Source organism: Panthera pardus, unplaced genomic scaffold (genome assembly GCF_024362965.1).
Source record: "Panthera pardus isolate Hobbes unplaced genomic scaffold, ASM2436296v1 HiC_scaffold_24, whole genome shotgun sequence".
Taxonomy (NCBI): domain Eukaryota; kingdom Metazoa; phylum Chordata; class Mammalia; order Carnivora; family Felidae; genus Panthera; species Panthera pardus.
Window position 1 is genome coordinate 113,911,557 of NW_026526810.1, and position 24,816 is coordinate 113,936,372.

At 52.9% G+C, this 24,816-nt stretch overlaps 1 protein-coding gene across 6 annotated transcripts in view; it reads left to right on the forward strand.

The window, feature by feature from the left end:
• TMEM63C (transmembrane protein 63C) overlaps positions 1-24,816 on the forward strand; it is a 129,438-nt gene that overhangs the window by 92,215 nt on the left and 12,407 nt on the right. For all 6 annotated transcript variants that reach the window (XM_053889641.1, XM_053889642.1, XM_019427298.2 and 3 more), the window contains 16 exons: positions 1,817-1,978; positions 2,516-2,595; positions 3,012-3,093; positions 7,851-7,888; positions 12,197-12,339; positions 13,730-13,778; positions 15,752-15,860; positions 17,822-17,895; positions 18,519-18,599; positions 18,712-18,835; positions 19,575-19,708; positions 21,146-21,268; positions 21,669-21,822; positions 23,021-23,127; positions 24,099-24,185; positions 24,751-24,816. In XM_053889641.1, coding sequence (XP_053745616.1) covers positions 1,829-1,978; positions 2,516-2,595; positions 3,012-3,093; positions 7,851-7,888; positions 12,197-12,339; positions 13,730-13,778; positions 15,752-15,860; positions 17,822-17,895; positions 18,519-18,599; positions 18,712-18,835; positions 19,575-19,708; positions 21,146-21,268; positions 21,669-21,822; positions 23,021-23,127; positions 24,099-24,185; positions 24,751-24,816 — 1,601 coding nt within the window. In that variant the 5' untranslated portion in view covers positions 1,817-1,828. The remainder of the gene's footprint in view (positions 1-1,816; positions 1,979-2,515; positions 2,596-3,011; positions 3,094-7,850; positions 7,889-12,196; positions 12,340-13,729; positions 13,779-15,751; positions 15,861-17,821; positions 17,896-18,518; positions 18,600-18,711; positions 18,836-19,574; positions 19,709-21,145; positions 21,269-21,668; positions 21,823-23,020; positions 23,128-24,098; positions 24,186-24,750) is intronic.

Genomic DNA, 24,816 nt, shown 5'->3' on the forward strand with positions numbered 1-24,816 from the left:
CCCCCTCACTCTCCCCTGTCCAAGCTTCACCCCCTTCACTCTCCCCTGTCCAGCCACATGGGCCTGTTTGCTCTTCTTGGAGGCTCCAGGCAAGCTTGTGCCCCCAGGCCTTCTGCTGTGCCTGCCATGCTCCCTCTGCAAGGGAGGGAGCTCCCTCTGCTGTGCCTGCCTTGCTCCCTCTGCAAGTCTTTGTCCAAATGTCATCCTCCCAGTGAGGTCTTCCCCGTCACCCTCTTTACCCTTCTGACCCACCGTCACCCCTGCACTGCCTCTCCCCACCAGGATCCAATGAGAGAGGGTTTTTTTGTTTTGTTTTGCCTATTCACTATTGCATCACCAGCATTAGTCTGGCACAAGGCAGTTGTTCACTAAATACTTGAATGAATGAATGAATGAATGATGAATGAGCCTACTTTTCTTGAATGGGAGTGAAGAGTTTCTAGGATGAGACAAGGTCTGGAGACAAAATGAATGATTTTTTTTTTTTTTGTAATGTTTAGTTATTTTGAGAGAGAGAGAGCTCGAATGGGGGAGGGGTAGAGAGAGAGGGAAAGAGAGAGAATCCCAAGCAGGCTCCATGCTGTCAGCATAGAGGCCAACGCAGGACCCTATCTCATGAACCATGAGATTATGACCTGAGCTGAAATCAAGGGTTGGATGCCCAGGGCGCCTCGGTGGCTCAGTCAGTTGAGCATCTGACCTCGACTCAGGTCATGATCTCAAGGTTCGAGCCCACATCAGGCTCTCTGTGGTCAACACGGAGCCCATTTCAGATCCTCTGTCCCCTCCTCTTTCTGCCCTTCCAGCTTGCACATGTTCTCTCTCTCTTTCAAAAATAAATAAACATTAAGAAAAAATTAAAAACAAAAAGAGTTGGACGCCCAACCAACTGAGCCACCCAGGCGCCCTGAAATCTTAGCTATTCTTTTTTTTTTTAATAGGCTCCATGCCCAACATGGGGCTTGAACTCACAACCCTGAGATTAAGAGTCACATGCTCTAGCTACTGAACCAGCCAGGTGCCCCTAAATGATCTCTTAAAACCAGAGCACTTTGCAGATAAATTTAAGCAGCTACCAGTCACTTCCAGTTTTCATCTGTGCTTCCCACTCTTTTCTGAGTCTGGAGACCTATTGATGCCCATGACCATGAGCCCTACATTTGAGTCTCACCAAAATGCTCAGGCTCACGGGCTTGGCTCAGGCTCTGGGCAGGTGCTGATCTCCCTGGTTCAAGTTCGACCTGAAGACAGTGACGTTTACTGAGTCACTGCTATGTGCAGGGCACTCTATAGCTTTACCTCATTTAGTTTTAGGAAACTTCCTTTCCTGGAAACTGGATCAGAGAATCATAAGATGTTAGACCCTATCTGCACAGGCTTCCCATGAATGCAGTTCTGTTCTCCAAACAGAATATTTCCACTCTGGGGTCTTACCCACCTCTGTGAAGTTTGTTCATTTATATACAAGAAAAGTTTCACAAAGGTAGAAATAGGAAGATCCATTTGGATGTGCATCTCACAACTCTTGGTAAAGGGAGTGAGTGGTACAAAATAAAATCTCTTCCAGGGGATCTGGGACCTGGGCTCTTCTGCCATCACGGCCCTGGGTTTAAGGCAGCTGTGCTCCTCCCGGGTAGGGCTCTATGCCCTTTCAGGGCTGAGCCTCCCTGCCTTGACCTGCTACAGGCTGGCAATGGACACCGGGTCTGATGGGTACTCAGTGCACCTACCTCCCCCCCAACTCCCCGTCAGCCTTCTGCATTTGCAGAGTGAGAGGGATTCCTTGTGTCTGACCTGAGCACCCCTCTGTCACCAGGAAGATCCCAGGATGGCTGCCGTGCAGGGCAACCTGAATATGGTGAAAGAGGCACAGAACATGACAGCACACAACTGCTTCAATTCTCAGAGCACCGTCCTGCAGGGGCAGCCCTTTGGGGGAATCCCCACTGTGCTGTTCCTCAACGTCATCTTGTGGGTGGTAAGTCCTGTGCCCCACGGTAGGCAGTGAGGCCTCAGAGGGGCGGACCGTCACACTGTCACAGGTGATACAGCAGGGGCCTCAGCTCTCCAGACAGACGTCAGCCACAGTGGTGGGGACTCCCTGAATGTCAGTCACGCCCAGGGCAGCCCGGGGAAGAGGGAACTGCAGGAACAGGCAGAATTCCTAAGATTCCCTTCCATGCGCCACTGTCCAGGGACCTACCCGGCCAGTGCCCTCGGGCCTCCCTTCTCTTTCCTCTTGCTGATTTCTTCAAGGAATGTTCTTGTTGCATCATTCTAAACATGACACCGATGCCTTCACTCTGCAAACTCTGAGAATCCACTCTGCTGGGAAGCTGCTGGGCACTGGGGATCCAGAGTTTAGAAAGGCATGGCCTCTACCCTAACAAAGCTGGCCATTTGTTGGAGAGCCCGGGAAGCCCCTGGGAACCTGAGGGACAGGATCTCCCCCACGGAGTTTCAGGGACCAGCCGAGCAGGAGACATATTCCCACATTCCCTTTTCCGGCCCATAGGTCATCATTTTGGTTTATTCCTTCCTCCGGAAAGCTGCGTGGGACTACGGGCGCCTGGCTCTGCTCATTCACAATGACAGGTGAGGAGAGGCCAGGGGTCAGGGCGAGCCAGCTGCTTGCTCCCTTGGGGGAGGTAAGGCCACAACCAGGATACAGCAGGTGTCATGCCATCACCCACTCCTGCCCGGCTCTGGCCCTCCTCAAAAGAAGGGAACTTAGTGGGGGCAGTCATCTCTGGGCATGAGCCCACTTTTTTCTCAGATCTCAGACTTTCTGGATCCCGTGACTCCCCAAATACGTTGGGCACCTGGCAACAGGGGTGATTACTGTCTGTACCCAGAGCTGTGTGCTCAGCACACGAGCTGAGATGTGTCTGGTACTATATAAGAGGGTGTGGCGGCTCTTGGCTTGGGAGCTGGAGAGACAGCAAGGCGGGTGGCCGAGGCCTTTTCTCTCCTTCTCCGCCTCCCTGCTCACTGATCTTCCTGGCCGGCAGCTTGACTTCACTGATCTATGGGGAGCAGAGCGAGAAGACATCTCCCTCGGATATTTCCCTGGAGATGGAACACAAGGACAAGGTGAGCTCTGGGGTGGGCCTGGGCCCAGCGGGTTCCTGGCTCTGCCACGTGCAGGAAGGAGCCCGCTCATGATCAGGGGCTTTGCAACCAGCTGCACCCAACCTAGCAGTGTGACCTGGGACACACTCTTCAGCCTTGCCAAGCCTCAGTTTCCCCATCAGAAAGACGGGGATATTAACCAGTCCTAACTCCTAGGATGCCAAATAAGAGTTAGTTGATTCCAATATTTTAAAGGGATTTATTTATTTATTTATTTATTTAAGAGGATGAGAGACAGTGTGCAAGCGGGGGAGGGGGAGAGGGACAGAGAGAGAGAGAGAGAGAGAGAGAGAGAATCTTAAGCAGGCTCCACACTCAGCACAGATCCTGACTTGGGGCTCGATCTCACGACCGTGAAATCATGACCTGAGCTGAAATCTAGAGTCCGACCCTTAACCGACTGAGCCACCCAGATGCCCCCTTAAAGGAATTTCTAAAACTAAATTTCCTGCTTTTCTCAAATCTCCAACCCTCGTCACAGTCCTGGTCCTGCCCCAGCCCCGCCTCTGAGCCAAGGACTCACCTCCCACTTCATAGAGGAGAGTCCAGACATCAGGCAGAGACTCCCTCAACCTCCCGCCTCCCAACTCTGCTCGATGGAGCCCAGTCTTCCTTCTCTTGCCTGTCGGATGCCAGGGCTCCACTCAAGCCTCTTCATTCACTTAGCTGGCTGCTGTGGCACACCTGCTGTGGGCCACCGCTGGTCTGGGACCTGGGCGGTGAACTAAATGGACCAAGTCCTGCTTCATGGGACTTTCTGTCTGGGTGAGAGACACCCAGACAGATGCACGTATTGGTGGTAAGTGCATGAACTCAAAAAGCAGCAAGGAAGGCACTACACAGTCATGGCACAGAGCTGGAGAGTTCCAGATGGTGTCAGGGACGATCTTGGGCCCTCCCTGCCACGGCCCACACTGCCTGTCTCCCTCTGCACCTGTGCTGCCCACTTTCTCACTCCCACTTACTCCTCCACCCCTCCAGAGTGGCTCCCACCCCTCCGTTCCACCCAGATGAGCCATCGGTTGTCCCAGGCCATGAAATCCCAAGGGCTTTGCTGAGTTCTCATCTCATCTGGTCTCTCAGAGACATCCGGCCCTGTAGACCGCCTTCCCTTCTTGAACAGGCACTTCCAGTCGCTTCTGTGCCATCGCACTCTCTGGGTTTCTCTTCTGCCGCTCCTCTGTTCCTCCCCATCCCCTCTGCAGGCTCCTCGGCCCCAGGGGTTTCCCTCAGCTGGTCCCAGACCTCCTCCTCTCTCTGCTGGGCGATGTCACCCACACTCCCAGCCTCGCCTGCCACCTCTGCACAGAACCCTCCTAAATTTCTGTCTCCAGCTAACCCTCTCTCTGGGCTCCAGACACATTTATCCAATGATGCTCAAAATATCTCCACGTGGAGATTGTAAAGGCATTTGGAGTTCAGTATGTCCAAAACATGCCACGACATCCCTCCACCCACCTGTTCCTAGATCCCTGGTTTCAGACTCTCCCCACCACCCACCCAGGTGCACCCCCTGGGTCTGGCCCAGGCCCCCAGGTACAGCCAGTTCATTACCAAGTTGTATCGCTGTCACCCTCCCAGTCTTGTTTCTCTCCACCTCTCCCACCACCCCCCAGGCCAGGCCCCCATCAGCCTCTTGTTGGATGAGGCAGGGTGGCCTCTAACCAATATGTCCATGCCTGTGTCCTGCCCCACCCATTTGCCACCTCATCTGTCCTTGCCTCCCAACTCCCCCATCCCTGGCCACAGTGACCACCTTTTAGATCCTTAAAAGTGCCACCTCCTTCCCTCCACAGGGCCTTTGGCCTGTCCTTCCCCCTCCCCCTCCCCGGTGCCCCCCCCCCTCAGGTTAACACACTCACCCTTTGTTCAGATTTCAGCCCAAACACCACTTCCCCAGGAGCCCCATCCCTGCCTTGTGGGTCCAGATCTTTGGTTTTACACGCATTGCTTTTCTTCAGAGCTCTTAACTCAGTCTGTAACAGTCCCTCATCTACCAGATTGGTCCAGGGTCTCTGCTCCCCCAGCAAGAGCAGGTGCTGACCTGGGCTGGCCCACCACTGTCCCCACCCCATCCCCCCCACCCCCAGCCAGGCCAACCTGCCATGTAATTAGCATCTGATTTGTGTTTGTTGGAGGCAGTGAGTGAGTAAAACCATATTCCTTCCATTATCATCCCTCTAAGAGACCTGGTCCCCTTATCTGCCAGGATCTGCCCCAAGCTGTGTGGAGAGCCTCAGACAAATTTGTCCCTTAGAATTCCTCTATAGAACAGGGACAGTCACGCCTACCTTACAAGGTTGACTCTCAGGTTTATTTTCGGAAGCATTGCTTTGGTTGGGGTTTTTTGTTGTTGTTGTTGTACAATGGCAAAAAGATCATTTATTTTAAAATATCTGAGGAATCATTACAGCAGCAGTGAGGTGGCCAAACTGCAGAGGTAGAAATGAGACGGGCAGGGAGAGAGTCTGGTGAGGTGGCCCATGGATGCCCCGGCCAGGATGCCGGGGCCTCAGCCAGGCCGAGTGGCGTGGGTAAAGCAAACGGGTCATTACCCCATGTGGTGGGAGTGAGGAGCTTGGGGCCACCAAGCGAGGTGCGATGAACTGATCGCTGTCACTCAGTCTTGTCAGCTGAGCTGGTTCCTAGGACCTTGTGGCTATTTCCTGCAGGGATGGGACAGGAGGAGAGGCGGTATCTGCTTCTCAGGCCTGCTGTTCAGGTGCTCTGTCTTCTGAATGGTTTGCGCCTTCCCTAGCTGCGGTGTAAACCCAGGGGAGCACGTCCGCATGTGTGGGCCTGTCGTCCGTGAGAGAAGAGAGATACTGCACACATGCTCACTCACGCATCTACGTCTGTGCAGTTTCTACAGGCACATAGGCCACACTTTTTCTCACGACCTCTGCCCTCTCAAGGACAGTCCTGTCCTGTGTGAATTCCAGGACTTGTACATGCCATGTGGGGTATACACCTTTGCACCTGCCATAGAAGGGATGGAAGTGACTCCCAGGAAGGTGTGTCCCCTGCTGTGCACAACAAACCTCCTCACCCACTAAATAAAACACACCCCTGTTTGCCCATAGGTGGTGGTGCGAAAAACTCTCCGATGCAGAGAGTGGAGTTCAGACTCTCAGCCCAACTCCTGTTTAGCAACTCACGACTTCCCTGGGGACTTTCACAATCAATGCCACCAGCATGCTAGTCCCCTTCATTGCTGTGACCCATACTGGGCATCTGTATTTTAGTTCTTCAAGACATAACTGAGGACACGGTCCCCCCTAAGGTGGATGTCTGCCCATCAGGCAACCCCATACAGGGGAAGGGTACTTGGTGGGTCTTATACTGAATGGAGCAAGGAATTTCCTTCTGTTTTCCTATCACTTCCTTTTGGGAAATACCCTTCCCCAATCAGCGTGGCGCAGGGGAATGTCAGCCAGGAAGGCTGTCTGTTTCACTCACGTACTTGTGATCAAATGGGGTCAATCAAGAGTTAAACCTTTTCCAAGATTTTCCTAAACCCTAGAGTATCCTGGAAGGAATCACGCACCGGGCAACTTCACCAGCTATCAGATCTGGCCACTTTTAGGGCCATGGGCCCCAGCCCATCATCATGCACACTCTCCCCAAGCAGACTTCCTTTCTAGGCCCCCCCATCACCTCCACGGCTGAGGCTGCCTTTCCCCACCACCCAGAAACCCCAGACAGCAAGACATTGAGAGAAAGCCATAATCAACAGGACTCTTCAAGTTTATTTATTTTTGAGAGAGAGAGAGAACAAGTGGGGGAGGGGCAAAGAGACAGAGACACAGAATCCAAAGCAGGCTCCAGGCTCTGAGCTGTCAGCACAGAGCCCGACGCGGGGCTCGAACCCATGAACCATGAGATCATGACCTGAGCCGAAGTCGGACGCTTAACTGACTGAGCCACCCAGGCGCCCCAGTAGGACTCTCAGATGTAGGAGAAGAAACCCATCTCAAACTAGTGTTTAAAAAAAAAAAAAAAAAGGTAACACGTGGCTAGAGTGTGGGGAAATCCAGAGAGAAGTGGCTTCTTTGGGTACAACTTGATCCAAGTCCTGTGATGCGACCAGGATCCTCTCTCCAGGCTTTTTTTTTTTTCCTCAGACAAGCTCCTGCCTGTAGCATCGAAGATGACACCAAGCCACTGCAGGCTCCATGGTGTTCACCAAGGTGCAGGAGCTCAGACGGAGAGAGACCCTCTCTCCCAATGCCCCTCTCAATCCCTTTAAGAGAATTTTGATTGGCCCCACTTGCATCATGTTCCCGTTGATCAGCTGACCACTGGTGGCGGACCCCTGCTTGACGGACAGCCCACCGGGCCACATGCATTTGGGGGGGGGGGGCATTTCCCAGGCAGAAGCAATGAGGGACAGACAGAAACCAGCCAACGTCCACCCTACAAACAGTCCCTTCTCTCCCTCCGGTCCAAGACCCACTAAGCCCCCATTTCCTGTAACAGGATGCCACATGGCAGGAATGTGAACTCATAGCTCACTTCCGGGGAGACCTCTCCCTGGACAGTCACCACTGATTCCAGATGGAGCCCACTTCCTTCCAGGACCCATGCCCTTCTCATTGCCATCTCTTGCCTGGAAGGAGGCCCCTTGCTGACGCTGCCTCATGTTTCCCAGGTTCCCACAGCTGAGGAGGGCAGGCCTGGGCCTGGATTTTCTCACATGTTCTCTCCTTTTTCCCCAGGGCTTCTATTCCTGGTTCTTCAACACCATCACCATGAAGTAAGTGCCTGAACTTTCCGAGCTTGTGATAGCAGCTGCCATATTTGGGTGATGATGGGGGTGGGGCGTGCTGCCCTGCAGGTCTGGGCCCCGGCCTGCGTTCTGGACCCTCTTCCCCACTCCCCACTGACTGCCTCAGCCCTGCCCAGGCAGGGGACGCTTCCTGGGTCACAGTGGGTGAAATGGGACCTGGGCACAGCCCACAGCCCTCAGGAAAGGACCATTTTCTCATGCTTATAAAAATGCTTTTATGGATCCCACACTAGGAAAAAGAAATTCTTCTTGCATAGCTATTTGCTTTCTTTCTGTGAACACCATTCATCGTGTTGAAATGGAAAAGAAAATACCAGGCAGAAGGGCATACTTCCTCTTGCCTCAGCACTGATTACAGAGGGACAGCCCCTTGTCCGCTTGCCTTCTGGATCTCTTTAGGGCCAGACCCCAGTTGGCAAAGAGAAAGACCCCAAGTCACCTGTTTTCTCCTAATTACCCCACACTTCATGATTTTGACTGCACCCTCCTGACTCTGCCCGGCTTCAGCTGAGCGCTTACCAGAACTCTCTGTCCCCGCTGTGTGTATGTGTGTGCATGCACATGCTCATGCCTGTGCACATGGCTCTGCCTCCACCTCAGAGCCCTGTACATTCCTGGGTGCTCCCTAAATATCCCCCATCTGTCCTGCCCTGTCCACCTTTCAAAACCCTCCTCCAGGGTCCTTTCTTGCCTGGTGATGCCTGCCTTAGGGTACAGTCTCACTGCCCCTCAAAGGCCACCTGCAGCAAGGGGCCTGAATGGGCCTGCTAATTTGCTTTTTTGGCAAAGGTTCATAGAACTTCTTCTTGCGTGTGCCTCCACGCCCACCAGTCAGGCCCTGGCTGGGAGCATTCACACATTTTTCCAAGACCCCATCCTACCCCCTTGGGCCACCTCAGGGCACCCCCCCTTCCTCCAGACCTGCTGAAGGGGGCACGAGGCACCCTGACTGGGCCCTGGGAATCCTGAGCTGGGCTTAGTACCACTGGCCTCTGGTGTTTGAGCTCCAACCCCACTGATGGGGGAGTCCCCGTGGCCTTGCCTCCCGGGCTGTCTTCATCATCCATCAGAGTTCCTAGTATCCAGAAGTGATACAGCTAGTTTGTGTGTGTGGTTCAGGGATCTTAGCCACATGTAGGGGGAGTGGAGGGGAAACATTTTATTTCTTGGCACCTTCTCTGGTTTTGCTTGGGTAAGTTTTAAAACATGCACAAGCTCACATTAAATATAATTTCATTACGAGAGACCTGGAAGCCACCTCCAGGCCTCCTGCAGAGAGGCAACCTTTGTCCACAGTTTCAAGGGAATTTACTTTTTTCCTTTCCGCAAGCATTTGCCGATTTAAAACATGTTTAAATAATCAATAACGTGTCTGAACACTTGGAGCTGGTTACCCTGGGAGGCCATACAAGCTGGTTGTGGGTCCCTGGGCTTAGCAAGTTCGTGAAGGATGGGCCGGGGCAGAATGGCACATTAGCCAGCTCTTTACATGGGGAAGAGGGAGAGAAACCTGGGGTACATAGGTCAGCCTGAGCTGACCACACCCTCGGTCTTGGACAGCTGACTTTCTGGGTTTTCTGTTGTCTGCTGACCCATCAGCAGGTATATATGGGGGCAGGGGGAAGTGTTGCAAGAGAGTAGTGTACGTGTAAAACTTAAAACTTCATGCGGTACGCATCTCTGTGGTGCACATGTGAATATGAAATAAAAGAGGCACGTCACTATGTTGGTGCAAATCCGTGTATACAGCTATTCACGTGTGCATACCCAGACCTGCGGGTCAGTGGGAGGTCAGTGTGCACAGTAGTGTGTGTTTCCGGGTGAGAATCCTCCCCACCCTCCCACCCTACTCCACCCAAAGGTTCCTCCATGGGGAACTCATCGTCCAGGAAAGGAGGAAGGCTGGGCATTGTATTATGCATCCCGCACCCTTTGAGAACAGTGTCTAGATGACAGCTTAATACATTTACTGATCAGGGACAAGGAAGCCCGAGTCCCAGTGTACAAAGCCCACGGAATCTAGTTGGAGAGGCAAAGGTTAACAAGACTCACTGTATATAATTCATAATGGGAAATTATCATTGCTGTGCAGGGGGTATTTGGGGGACAAGAAATTAATTCCAGCTAGGGCGTTCAGGAGAAGCAAGCTTTGAGCTAGGCCTTGAAGGATGGGGAGAATTTCCACTCTATGCCAAGTGCAGGACCCATCACAAATAAAAGACTACATGAGTGAAGGTTTGGGGCAGAGATGGGCAGGGAGCATCCAGAAATGGTCTGTCTAGTGTGGCTAGAAGCAAGGATACATGGCAAGAGAGAGGCAAAATGGTTGGGCTGGAAGGATCAGCTGGGATCTTGACTCCCATGCTGAGAATTCTGGGCAATACATCAAATGCTGTTTATGCTATAGTCACTAAGTTAAACAAGCACAACAACAAAAAACTAAAGGAGATTAACCAAGATGCTTAATAGTCATTATCTTGGGTTGGATGAGATTCTGCATGAATGATTTTCTTCTCCTTTGTATTTCCCAAGATTTCTTTTTTTAAAAATTATTTTAATGTTTATTTATTTTTGAGAGAGAGACAGAGTGCAAGTGGGGAAGGAGCAGAGAGAGAGAGGGAGACCCAGAATTTGAAGAAGGCTCCAGGCTCTGAGCTGTCAGAACAGAGCCTGATGTGGGGCTCGAACTCACAAACCGTGAGATCTTGACCTGAGCCAAAGTTGCAAGCTCAACCAACTGAGCCACCCAAGGCAAAAGTTTCTATAATAAAATTTCACTTTTCTTTCTTTCTTTCTTTCTTTTCTTTCTTTCTTTCTTTTCTTTCTTTCTTTCTTTCTTTTCTTTCCTTCTTTCCTTCCTCCTTTCTTTTTTTTTTTCTTTCTTTCTTTCTTTCTTTCTTTCTTTCTTTCTTTCTTTCTTCTTTTTCTTGAGAGAGAGAGAGAGCATGAGCAGGAGAGAGGGGCAGAGGGAGAAGGAGACAGAATCTTAAGCAGGCTCTATGTTCAGTGCAGGGTCCCATGTGTGGCTAAATCCCACAACCCTGGAATCATGACTTGAACTGAAATCAAGAGTCAGACACTCAACTGACTGAGCCATCCAGGCGCCCCATACTTTTAAAAATTTTTTTGAAGTATAACACACACATGGAAAAGTCCACAAAAAATAAATGTCCAGCTTAATTACAGCAAAGCAGATCAAGAACTGGAACATTGCCAACACTCTATCACTTCCTCCTCTCCAAAGGTAGAGTATCCTGACTTCTAACTCCATACATAGTTCTATATTGCCTATTTTTGAACTTTGTGTATGAAAACATACAATATGTACTGTTTGTCCCTGGATCTTTCACTCAACATTGTGTTTGTGAGGTTCAGCTATGGTCATTCATTTTTATCTCTGTATAGTATTTCGTTATATATATACAGTGTTTTATATATATATCATTATATATATATATATATACACACACATATATATATGTACATATATATATATCATGTATATGCATACATTATCTCACAATTCTTGTGTCCATTTCCACCTTCGGTAGACGTTTAGGTTGTTTGAGGCTGTTATAAACAAGGCGTCTATGAGATTCTTATACATGTCTCTTGATATGTGCATGTGTTTCTACTGGAAATAATACTAGACCCGGAGTTACTAGGTCATAGGCTGTGCATACATTCAATTTCCTTAGATCATACCAATTGCTTTCCAAAGTGGCTCTGCCGGAGTCGTACCCATGAGTGTGGGAGAGCTCCCAGTGCCCCCATACCCTTGCCAAGACTTGGTATTGTCTGACTTTCTAGCTTTGGTCAATCTGGCAGTATGGAGTGATATCTCTTTGTGGTTTTAAGAATTCCTTTTTAACTGACACATTAAAAGAAACAACTTTTTAAAAAATAGGGTGCATCTTGATCTCGCTGGTGGTTTGTCTGGTGCACGCACCATGGCAAGCACTCAAAATGTATGAAGAAGCAATAAAAGATGGAATGAATGCTTGATTTCAAAAGTGCTTCTGGATTCCCAAGTGAGTGTCTGTAACATAACTTCTGCCTTCGATATGCCTGTGAAATTCAGTGAAATACATTTGAGGCATAACAGAGGCTTTGAGATGAAGGGTGATATTTCTAAAAAAAGAAAAAAAGAAAAGAAAGAAAAGAAACCTTGGGGGTAGGTTGATAATCTTCTCTTCCTTTTCTCTACCTCCCTCCGACTTAAGCTGTGGCCACGCTGGCTCCTGAGGAGTGTCCTTGTCTGTGTGTCTCTTCCAGGAACGAGGATCTAATTAGCAAGTGTGGAGACGATGCCCGCATCTACATCATGTTCCAGTATCATCTCATCATCTTTGTGCTTATCCTCTGCATCCCCTCCTTGGGCATCATCTTGCCCATCAACTACACTGGAACCGTTCTGGGTAGGCGGAGCTCAGCGCGTCCTGCGCCTGGGCCACTCGACCTAACGGGCGGCCTGGTAGGCGGGGCAGAGCTTGGGTCTTGGTAGTCTAGAAATCTAAAATTTAAGTCCACATCTCAAAACTAGTTATGTGACCTTAGGACAACCCAAACTTCTGTCCTCCCATGTGGAGACTGGACCTGGGGCGTCCTTCATCACAAGTGTGGCCCAGGACCTGGCCCATGGCAGACACACAGTAGTAATTCAGTCTGGAGCTGAATGTTTACCTGCAGCCCCACCCTACATCTTGCCAGGTCTTTGCAGAGGCCTTTTTATGGCATGTGACCTACCGCAAAGATCCCTGAACTTGATCTCTCCCCATCCCCTCTGTGACAGACATAGCACTGGAAGTATAAAATTGGTCTCATAGGAAGTCTAGCCACACTCGTTATAAGAGGGTCCTTTTGACAGAATGACATTGTGGGTGTAGACTTGACCCGCGTCTGCTTCCCAGGAAATACCTTTGCTCGATCTAGCAAATGACTTCTTATTATATTAAGCACATCAATCCCCCCAGGCCTCGGATCCTCAGCTGTCGTGGGGATCGGGAGACGATGCCAGAGCCTGGCACGTAGTGAGTGTCCGGTGAATAATAGCCAGTACTTCACTTAGAAATGTGAAGATGGACGGAGCCGAAGGCCGTACAACTAAGTGGTGTAGTTTAGCACCTTAAGTGCCCATGTGGCAGCCAGTGGTACCCTGATTCCTCAGGCGTCTGTTTCTCCTCAGCCAGAGGCAGACCTCAGTTAATTCAAGCTAGCACACAATGTGCCACGAGATACCACTGCCACAGTAACTTCTGTCTTTCCAGATTCCCTTCCTAAGAGCTTGTGTGTTGGCAATGATACGTTATATTACATGTAACATAGATATGTATAGTATATCAACGCAAGATTTCTGGACACATTTCATAATACCCAGAGATGTCCAAACTGACAAACTTAATACATTTTGCCAGAAGGCTTTACTCTGTCGAAATGAGGCAATGTGACATTCTTGTGATTGTTGCCAGGGGTAACAGTGTTACTGATTTCTTCCCTCCACTCGTGCTGGGGCCCTGGGCTCCTTCAATAAGCATTTACTGGCGTCTGCTTGTTCCAGTTGGGCACTGGGGATGCCTCATCAAGACCTGGCTGGTAGAGCCCCAACCAGCAGTCTCAGGAAGAAGAAGAGGCCGCTTCTGGTTTTGTGGGGAGGTGGGGGCAAGTTCTGGGGAACAAGAGGGGAGGGTAGGATGTGGGCAAGCATCTCTAGACCCCAGGCATTCATCTGGGAACCTCAAACGCAAGCAGCTCCCACACTCACTCAATCAAGGAACCAGCTTTGAAATCAGTCACTTTCTTCTCTTTCAGATTGGAATAGTCACTTCGGTCGGACCACCATTGTCAATGTCTCCATAGAGTAGGTACCTGATCGTCTTACCTCCCATTCTACTGGCTCAGGGTTATTGGTGGGGAGAGAAGGTCCAACTTGTGGGTCAAAAACATGGGCACTGCTCTGCTGCTAAGAAAGGCCTGGTTTCCTTGGGACCCATGCACTGAGTAGGATGCCAGAAGTTGCATTCTCTTAGGGGGGCAGGACTCCTGCTGCCTCAGTGTCCCCACATCTGTAGTAGGTAGAACTACCCAAACTGGCCACTCCTGAAGACTTGGAAAGATGGTCCTGTTTGTTTAATATGTCCAGCCCCCAAGTGGCAAAGACCCTGTAGCAAGCAGAGGCTTGAGGTATTATTTCCTGCTCACAAAATAGAGCAAGTTAACCCTCATATAACCGAATAAAGTGTAGACCTGATTCCCACAGCAGGGGGACTGAGGAACCACATGACCTGAGTTTATGCCCCACCTGTGCCATTAGCTGACCCTGGGTCTGGGGCAATGCACCGCCACCCTGAGCTTTATTACTAGTCTAGTCTGTGGTGGAGAAAGAACTGTTGGACGGGACTCGTGGATTTCAACAGCAGCCAACCTGATCAGATCAACTTGTACTGAGCCAGATGTGGCCCTGCCGGTCCTTGCTGAGAAAACAGGCCCCCAGGGTGTCTCGGCCGGGTGTGGCTGACTTCCTGACAAAGCTGAAGCAGCAGGTGTGAGAGGGGGTTCACACGCTCCTGCCCCACCCCGGCCCCTCTGCCCCCGCACCCTGCAATCCATCAAACTCCCAAATCAGCAGAATGGGGCTGTGGCATCCTCTTAGCACCCCTTCCAGCCATCTCCTCCCCCGGTGCTGCCGACACCAGAGCAGAATTCACCACCTTCTCCCCGGCCAGCCACGGTGGGGGTGCGGTGCCTACACCTTCCCAACAAGATGTCAATTTTTATTTTTATTAAAAAAAATTTTTTAATGTTGGTTTATTTTTGAGACAGATAGAGCATGAGTGGGAGGGGCAGAGAGAGGGGGAGACACAGAATCCGAAGCGGGCTCCAGGCTCTGAGCTGTCAGCACAGGGCCCAACACGGAGCTCAAACTCTTGGGCCACGAGATCATGACCTAAGCCGAAGTCGGAAGCTTAACGGACTGAGCCACCCAGGCGCCCCCAAGATGTTAATTTTAATAGGGCAGGAAAGACCCTTCAAAATCCATAAATCCGTATTGGCAGAAAGCAGGAATGTTCTTTAGAGACCGTATAAACTTGCCGGCTCTCAGGAAAGGAAGATTGAGACACCTAGCTGGAGGGGGATGTTACGTGAAATGTCAGGCACTGGGATGAGTGGCGAGGAGACGTTTTGAAGCGACACAGCTTTTCTCTCCTCAGACCGCACCAAATAAGGTGGGCCCTATTTCTGAACAGTCAGCTTGGCCAGATGCCCCGGGACAGCATCATCTGAGCCCAAAGCCCGCGTGCCCCCGCCCTTCCTACCCCATAGAGGCAGAGCAAACCCACCGGGCCCTCCTCCCTCTGGACGCGAGTGTGACCCCCTGTCCCTCGCCACAGAGGTCAGATGACCCCTCCGCGTGGGCTGCTGGGCAGCCATGGGAGCCTGAGCTGCGGCCGCCAGCAGCACAGCACAGCAGTGAGGAGTCGAAGCGCTTCCCCTGCCTGGGCTCACCTGCCAGGGCTGCCCCGGCTAGGAGTGACCTCGGGCAGGCCACCCGCCACTCTGATCAAATGAAGATAGTCACAGTACCACCCTCGTATGGTGTTAGGGTCTAGTGAGAAATGTACATAAAGCATCTAGTCCCAGCCTGGGTCTGCCATATAGGAAGCACTCAACAAACGTTAGCCTTTAGCAGCCCACATGGGGCACCCGCTTCTTACCATGGCCGTCCCCTTCCAAGGTGCCCCAGTGTCTGGATGCACCAGAGGGTGGCCCAGGGGAGAACCGGATGGGGTGGGAGAGGGTGGTCTCACCCCTCCTGTGTCTTGTTCTTGGCAGGAGTAAGGTCCTGTGGCTGCATAGCTGCTTCTCCTTCCTCTATTTCGTCATTAACTTCGTCTTCATGACCCATCACTGTTTAGGGTTTGTGCCCAAGAAGAGCCATAAGGTGAGTAAGCGAAACTGCTCCCTGCCAGCCAGAGCCCTCCCCAGCTGGACCGTCCCACTGCCAGCCTGCAGAGGCACCCCACACGGGCACGTTCTGCACACCTGTAGGGGGCAGTCTCACCTGAGCGGCGCAAGCCCCCTGCTCTTAGCCCGGTGAATCAGCACCTGGCCCCTAGCACAGCTGTCCTGGGTGGTAAACCACTGAAACTCTCCCAAGCCAGCTGGCAAACAGCTGTTCCCAGGTGCCTCCTACCGCTACACCCCGCTGCCTGGCCCCTCTCCAAAGACCCCCGGACCCCCACCATCCACAGACTAAAGGATTAACGAACCCCTGGGCCAGCAGGGGGGCTCCCATCCTCAGTGTTCCGTGCCCCCTGCTGGGGAATGCCCAAGTTCCTTGCCCTTCCACAGTCTCTTAGGTCAGAGACCCCAGGTCCTGGCGCAGTATCCTCCCTGTCCTGGTTTGGGTCACCCCACCCCACCTCCCAAGCAGGCACTGCGATAAGGAATAGCACAGCACTCGCCTGTTTTGAAGGTGATTCTAGGAAAAACCACTGGGCTGGGTGGGGGGGAGTGGGAGGGAGAAGAAGATGCAGATAAGAGGCAGCCGTTAAGGAACGGGCACTTTGGGCGGCCTGGGGATCAGGCAGAACATGCCCCCCCCCCGAGTTTTCCCAGCCTGAGTGGGGTGGGGGGCAGTCGGGCACCTTCCCGCCAACTCCCCATCCATCAGCAGTGGAGCCTGCACTGGGGCCCTGACGCTTCACACCTGCTCCTGCTACTGGCAGTCCAGGCGTTTGAAGTGCACAGCTGCCCTGAGGGTGTAGATGGGAGGCCCAGGGGCGGCAGGTGGACCCTCAGCGTTGCCTGCCTGAGCCGCACCCAACCCGCACCCTCACCTGCACCCCCACCCACACCCCCTCCTGCACACTCACCCTCACTCGCACCCTCGCCCGCACCCTCACCTGCACCCACACCATAACCCTCACTCGCACCCTTGCCCTTGCCCTCACCTTCACCCCCACCCTCACCCTCACCGCCACCCTCAACCTCACCCTCACCCGCACCCCCACCCTCACCCACACCCGCACCCGCACCCGCACCTGCACCAGCCCAGCAAGGGAAGGGGTGTGTGGGCCGTCCAGACCGTGGCAGGGAAGGGGAACCATGGAGACTAACACCCTTGGCTCTGGTGGAGTAGGACCAGCTCCCTCGACGCCATCCATCTTGAAGGACTGATGTGCTCTACCCCACCCCAGATCGCAAATCCACATACCCCTGAAAGGTTACTCTGAATGCTTTGGCCTGCAGGCCTAGTGGCTTGGGCACCCCTGAGCAGTGTAGACTCAGCTACATCAGCTTTCCTTTTCGTCACCAGAAGCATCTGCTGAGACTCCTGTCTCTTGCAGCTCACTGTCACCCTGAGGGGATGGCTCAGGAAGACATTCGAAGGGCTTCCCCATCACCTCCCCAGAGTCTAGCTCACCTCCTAACCCCCTGCCCAGTGTAATGTTGGAGACGGCCCCACTGACTTCTCGTGACATCCCGTGGCACAGCAGAGGTGCAGGGAGGCCAGAGTGATGGCAGGGTGAGGCCGTGCTGTCAGCCAGGAGCGGGAGCAGCCCCTGCCAGTCCCGGAGCTCCAGGCTCCCTCCCCGGCCCTCCCTGTTGACAGCTTCTGCCTCTTTCTCCCTTGACCTCAGCCTTCGTTGGCAGTTATTCTGGATCAGGATCACGGAGAATAACAGAGGCGTGGCATGCCTGCCTGCAGCTTCCCGCAGCCCACAGCCTGCTGACCTCAGGGACACAGGCCAGGGAAGCTGGTACTGAGCTTCCCCAGCAAGAGGGCAGCCTGGTTGAGTAGCAAGCCTGTTCCAGACAGTTCTGGGCCACCAAAGACCCAGACATCCAGGAGTCCTGTGTAAACACACTCTTCTCTCTCCATTTGCCTTCCCCACTTAGGTCACCAGGACACTAATGATCACCTATGTCCCCACGGACATCCAAGACCCAGAAATCATCATTAAGCATTTTCAGTAAGTCGGTCAAATGGACTGAAGCGTGGATTGCCTCTTCCTGGTAACCTTGCCTGATTCTTCATGTGGGTAGTAAGCTGGCATAGGATGGTGGAGCGAGAGAGACACCCCAGGTGATAGCTCATCCTGGGCTTGGCTCAGGATTAGCTTTCCAGAAAGGGGGAGGCCCTGTGGCCAGAGCAGGCTTTCTGAAGTCAAGGGATTTCCCGCATGGCATGCGCGTGGTGGGTGTAAATTTCCCTTCCCTTGCTGCTCCAGCCAAATGCCTGGCAAGCTCCTGGACCAGTTATCTAGAGCAGGTCATCTTGGAGCATCTTTCATGACCCAAGGTCCTAGCCCCAGGAGATAATTATTACTCGTGGGCAGCGATTTCTAGCTCTGTCCCCACCTGGCTCTATTCTGGACCATATGGGAAGGATGAGGCAAATCTTAGATGACCAGGGATCAACTCTGAAATTTGACCTTAGGCACGAGTAATGGGGTCTCCCATCCAAGAGCCAGGGACCACAGACAGCTGAGCCACTCAGCCCTGTGGGCTATAGTTCTGGGGGGCGGATAGTGTGGGGAGGATGGCATATCCCCAGCACCACAGGCTAGTTCAGCATCCATGTCTGTGGCTACAGTGAGGCCTATCCAGGATGCGTGGTGACCAGAGTCCACTTCTGCTATGACGTCAGGACCCTGATCGATTTGGATGATCAGAGGTGAGTCTGCAGCGGGGTCTGTCTGGATCTGGGGTGGGGGTACAAGGGGAGGATGTGGCTCTGCTGGTCCCCAGCCACAAGATCCCTCCTCCCACTGCCCACCGGCCAATAGGCGCCATGCGATGCGGGGCCGGCTCTACTACACTGCCAAGGCCAAGAAGAGTGGGAAGGTGATGATCAAGATCCACCCCTGTTCCCACCTGTGCTTCTGCAAGTGCTGGACCTGCTTCAAAGAGGTACCTGCCCCGGGCATCAGGGGACACAGCAGAGGAGTGGGGCTGGGGCACTGGGTCTCCAGCTCTGTCCAGGCCTCTGGACCTTTGGGCCCCATTCAGATCTGCTCTGGTGCTGTAGCACCCAGCTCCTCCCTTCTTTTCCCTCCTCCCTCCTGCCTCCCTGTTGAGAATGTAGAGGAGCTGAAGCCTTTCTTGGGTGATCAGGGAGGCTTGCTCATGCCCACTTCTAGTCTTGGATGGGAGGACCAGAGAGAACACAGTAGACTGCTGTAGGGTGTCAGGCCTTAGGCTCTCAAAGGGCTAGGACTGAAACATTTGAAGGCACTGGGCTCCATCTTCTTACCCAACCACCGTGGCTAGGAGGAGGCCACAGGGTAGGACCGAACTCTAGCCAGTCCAGAAAAAGAATCATCCCTCTTCTCCAAAAATGCCGTAGACACATTCTAACGCTCCTTTAGAGTCCAGCCCAAATCCAAAAGCACCCCCTAACCCCCAGGTGTGCCTTACCTTTCCAAGATCTAAGAGCAAGGAGCTAATTTCAGAGTCACAGCCTCTGCCTGTTCTCAAGTTGGGATCTTGGAGCCCACTGGGATCCTGAGCTCTTTGCCAGGCTTTGCAGGGGGTTGGGAACGGTACTAAGGCCTCAGGCCCACCACTCAAGTGGAAAGAGGCCAATGCCCAGGTGAGGTCTTCCTGGAGCTCTGGCTTCCCCAGCTCTGAGGGCCAAATCTCACCCCAGGTAGATGCAGAACAATATTACAGTGAGCTGGAGGAGCAGCTGACTGATGAGTTCAACGCTGAGTTCAACCGCGTTCGGCTGAAGCGTCTGGACCTGATCTTTGTCACCTTCCAGGACTCCAGGATGACGAAGCAGTAAGTGCCAGGGCCAGCAGCTTGCTGTGCCCAGCCCAGCCCTGCGAGTGGGCTTCTGCTTCTCTGAAACCATCCTCTTTCACCTCATTCCAGCCAAGGGGGGAAAGAGAGAGAACCTCCCTCTAGTTTGCCATGTTCTGACCGCCCTTCCAGCCAGCTGTGTTCTCCGCAGGCAGCCGCCATCTTGCTTTCCAGAGCATATCTGCATCCATTTCCCCACAGCTGCCAGACTCAGCTTGTCTCCAGAGATACCCAGGCCCTGGGCTCCCCATTCCCTAGGTCCTTGCTTCAGCACGGAGGTGTTAAGAGTAAACATCTTGGTTCCTCTTCCAGGCCTTGACAAAAGTGAATCCATTTTTCCCCCATTACATATTACTCCTGTCCTCACCACACATGAAAGAGTCAGAGTAGAGACGCTCTGCTTGCTCTTTCTCCTCTCCTGCTGCAGGTCTCCCCTAATTCATAGCCTTACAGCCTCCTCCCTCCTCTGCCCCAGCCTCTGGCAGCTCTACCTTGATAGGGTGTGGATTAGATGCACTCTGGAATGTTCTGGAAGGATCCTAAGGACAGGGTCAAATAGACGGGAACCCCAGAATCAGTCCCTTGAGGATTGTGGGGGCCCTCCTTTCTCTTAGGGAGCCTGGTTGTACATAACATTTGGTCTTCACTCACCCATACCCTACAAAGGAGCAGTGGAACAGCCTAGAATTTAGTCAGATAGAATTGTGTGCAATTTTGCAAGTCACTTATACTCTCCAATTTCTTATCTGTCACATTTGGTTCCTTATATCTTCCCTGTCCACCTCCCCGAGGGATACGAAGGGATATGTGTTCTATTTAGTATATATGGTATATCAAACAATATACCAACGTGAGACAACACTGTTTCTTTTCCGACACACTGTCATTCGGTAGAGAGGATCTGAGGTTTAATTACAGCAGAGATGTGAATTAGAAAACCAAAGACCCAGGGCCAGCATCTGCCCCTCTTTGGTTGTGTCTCAGGCACCTCAATTTAGTAAGCCGTGCAATTGGGGCTATATTCATCAACCATTAGCTCAGTGTCAGGCATACAGAAAGAACTCACGTGGTAGCTATTAATACTAAGATGAGGCTGAAATTAGTACCTCTGGCACCAACCTCAAAGAGCATGTCTTTGTTCTGTCACTGCTATTAAGGGGGAAGGACATTAACTGAGAACCATGTGGTCCCCTCCCTTCCGGGCTGGTCCCTCCCTCTGTGCCCCTTTTCTCCAGGGACTAGGCTTTAGGAACTGCCCACCTCTAATGTCCTGAGAGGCATATCTGAGGCTTCAAGAGTCCCTAGGAAGTGGGGTCCATCTCTCTAGGACCCTGGCATGAGACCTCTCCTAAGTCTGTTGTCCTCACACCCAGACCTCTCTCTCCTGCCCATCCCCGCCCCCCACCGTCTCTGCAGCATCCAGGAAGATTACAAGTACATCCAGTGTGGCGTGTCCCCCCAGCAGTCCTCGGTGTCCACCACCGTCAAATCCTACCGCTGGAGGGTTGCCCTTGCCCCACACCCTAAAGACATTATTTGGTAAGCGCCCCCCTCCACTGCTCTCCTCTCCCCCGTTCCTTTGAGCTTTACTGAGATTGAAGAAGGGGTGGGAAGGGAATCGGGACCTGTTCTCCTACTCTGTTACCCATGTATGGCTCCCACTGGGCTGGCAGGGCCCTGTCCTCTCCTGAGCACCATGGCCTCTACCCCCCCCCCCCCCCCCCCCCCCCGCCAAACCCAGCCCACCACAGGTGCCTTTACAAAAGGTGTGACTGAGGGGAGGATCCGGGCCTGTTCCAAGCAGGTCTGGGCCCAGGGGGCTGAATTAGACCAGGGCAGTCTGGGTCTACAGCTGGTGTGCAAGAAACCGCACGTGGGGCCTGTCTAATGGCTGGGACCCGAGGTCCTAAGTGCATCTCCCTCCTCCATCCCTCCCCAGGAAACACCTGTCCGTCCGCCGCTTCCATTGGTGGGCCCGCTTTATCGTAATCAACACCCTCCTCTTCTTCCTCTTCTTCTTCCTCACCACGCCTGCCATCATCATCAACACCATCGACATGTACAACGTCACCCGCCCCATTGAGAACCTGCAGGTGCCACCTCTGCTCAGGCCAGGCATGGGGGCCCCAGGGAGATGAGGGAAGAACCCAGGCGAGGACGGGATGGGGGGGCTCCTGGAACGCGGCTCCAGAGCCCTTGCACCACCACCATTGTGGAGGTGGCCACGGCTGTGTAGATGGTGGTGTAGAGTTTCCTTTGTTCTAAAGGGGACGAATGCACAGGTCGTTGCCTATCTTGGGGACTGGAGCTGGCAAGGAAGGAAAGAGGGGGTGGTGGTGCTGCAGGCAGGTTCTGGGGTGGGGAGTTGGGCAGGGGATGGGCGGTCCAGTCTTTAGATTGGGCCACCCAAGACTAGCTGGAGGCACAACAGGTGCAAGGGTGTGGCAAGTGTGACTGCTCTGCACTCCCCACTTTCTCTCAAGCTGGGGTCCCTGGTTTGAGGGGTAGGGTTGAGGGTGGGGAAGTGTGAGGTCAGCTCCCATGCAGCCATCCAAGAGAAGCAGGACTTCCATTTCCCTCATGCCAGGCACACCCACTCCAGGCTGGGGGCGGTAGGCCCTGGAGGGGCCACCCCTGAAGTTAGAGGATGCTTCATACTGACATGGGACATCAGAGAAACTGGACTGGCCCGTCTCCAAATCCTATAGCCTCAAGGCCATCATAACAGGCCTAGAAGGCCTCCACTTGCATATAATCCCCATCCCTACTCCAGCAACACGTGCACACAGGCCACACGCCTGCTGCTGCTTGCTCCTGCCCTCTGTTGTCAAGCTCACAGAAGGCCCACAAAGCACCACCCTAGGGATTCTTCCTTCACACCTTACCCATTTCTATACCTCCTTTCACACGACATCACAGGGAAAGTAGTGTCTTCTCTGTGAGCTCTGCAGTATCAGTGACAGCAGCTGGCTCTGGCCCTAGGGCGGAGTCACCAGGAAAACCCCAGGCCATCCCTCTAGGGACCTCAGCCTAAAACACCTGTGCCCCTTGAAGACAGAACTTGACCTTGGGGTGTCAGCCTCTGCCCGCCACCAGCCAGGCAGACCCCTGGCCAGGAAGGCTGACGAAGAAGGCCAGGTCTGCTGCGCAGCCTCAGGGAAACCAAGCCTGCTCTGGGACTAAGCTGGGAAAGACAAGGCCAGAGGTGTGGGAGAAGCAGGGGTGGCCCGGAAGGGGAAGGGGCGCTTCTTGCACTGATGTGTCTCTGCCCTCTTCCGCTCTACCCTACAGAGCCCAGTCATAACCCAGTTCTTCCCCTCCCTGTTGCTCTGGGCATTTACAGTGATAATGCCTCTGATGGTCTACTTCTCTGCCTTCCTAGAGGCCCACTGGACCAGGTGAGATGGGGGGCCTCCTCTCCCAGCCCTGCTGTTTGCTCAGCCCCGGCCCCTTCCCCTGCCCACTCCCCCACCAGCCATCTGGCCTAAGGAGTGGAATTGACATAGGGGTGGATTTGATACCCAGAACCATCCCAAAAGACTAACTTTTTTTTTTTGAAAGAGGGGTCTGAGTTGTCTATGGGCCTCTGGTCTCAGAGACCCTGAGATAGGACCACCATGTCAAGCATGTGAGGCCCAAACCAAGCCCTTCTTGGGCTGCTCCCACAGCCTCCAGCCATGCACTGAGGCGATGGAGCTGTAGGCAGAGCTACAGTGCTAGGAACTCCAGACAGAAGGCACCGGGGGAGGAGGAAAGAGCAGGACTCATCCGAAGAAGGTCAGGAAGGCAGTTGCAGAGGAGCCCATGAACTCAATCTGACTGTAGACACCTGTGGCCCGGGCCGTGCAGCGCCAGCATTTTAAACAATAGGAGCTATTTGGCCCTAATAGTTCTATGGTGGTAGCTGGTGGGGTAGAAAGTATGTACCACATCCTGGGCTTTTGCCAGAAGGCTGTGTGGGTCTCAAAAGTTATTTCCTGCACCAGAAGCTCCTAGCATCCTACCGGGCAGTAAGCCAGGGGGTTTGTCCTGACAGAAACCCTTACTGGTCTTTTATCTGGCCAAGAACGTGGCTTATGTTGATTATTAAAACTGCAGGGATCCTGATTATCATTGGTAATGTCCCTCTAACAAGGGTGTCAAGCACACAGCACATGTGTGCCCTTCCTCCCAGTCCCGTGCCCAAGGCAGACATCACTAGTTGATTATGCTACTCTTCCCTGCTGCAGCATAGCTCTCAGTGCTCTGTGGGGATGGTATTGGATGCACTGTTCAACCAATTTTCTAGCCCAGGCAGCTGCCTCTGTCTTTCCCGTCATTTTATAGTTAGGTCCCTGGTTCTTATCTCGTATTTCTTTGTTCCCTTTAGATCAAGTCAGAATCTGATCATAGTGAACAAGTGCTACATCTTTCTGGTGTTCATGGTGGTTATTCTGCCCTCTATGGGACTGACCAGGTACCTCACCTCCAATTATCCCTCCTCTCTCAGACAGGCTCACCCTAGAGTTGGAACCTCCTGTTTCAGATACTGTAGGCCTACCTGTGCTTGCGGCAAATCCATTCCTCAAAGGACAGTCTGGTGCCTGTCATGAGCCTAGCATGAGCCAGGTATCATGTGAACTCTAAGGTGTCAGCTGTCAACTCTGCCTTCAAAGAGCTTATCATCCAGCTGGGGAGACGAGCCACACCTGTCAGCTGAGAGCCCAAGGTGGAAAAAACACAGCCAACCTGCAGTAGAAATTTGGAAGAGGGAGAGAGCACTGTGGGAGAAATACCTGGTGAAAGTTTGCTAGAAGTGGCCTTGAGATGAGAGGCCAAAGGGTTAGGGGTAGGGGTGGCCCAGCACGAAAAAGGCAGAGAGGCAGTATGGGCTGTCCAGCTGGAATATTAGAATGCAAGAGTCTCTCTAGGGATTGAGAAAGGGAGGACAGCAGGAGGGAAGCCAGGCCAAGAGGAACTGAACCCCAAGCCTCAGCACGTAGGTTCATTGTCTAAAGGACCTACCTTGTTCTTGTTTCTAGTTTGAATGTCTTTTTCCGCTGGCTCTTTGACATCTACTATCTGGAGCAGGCATCCATCCGGTTCCA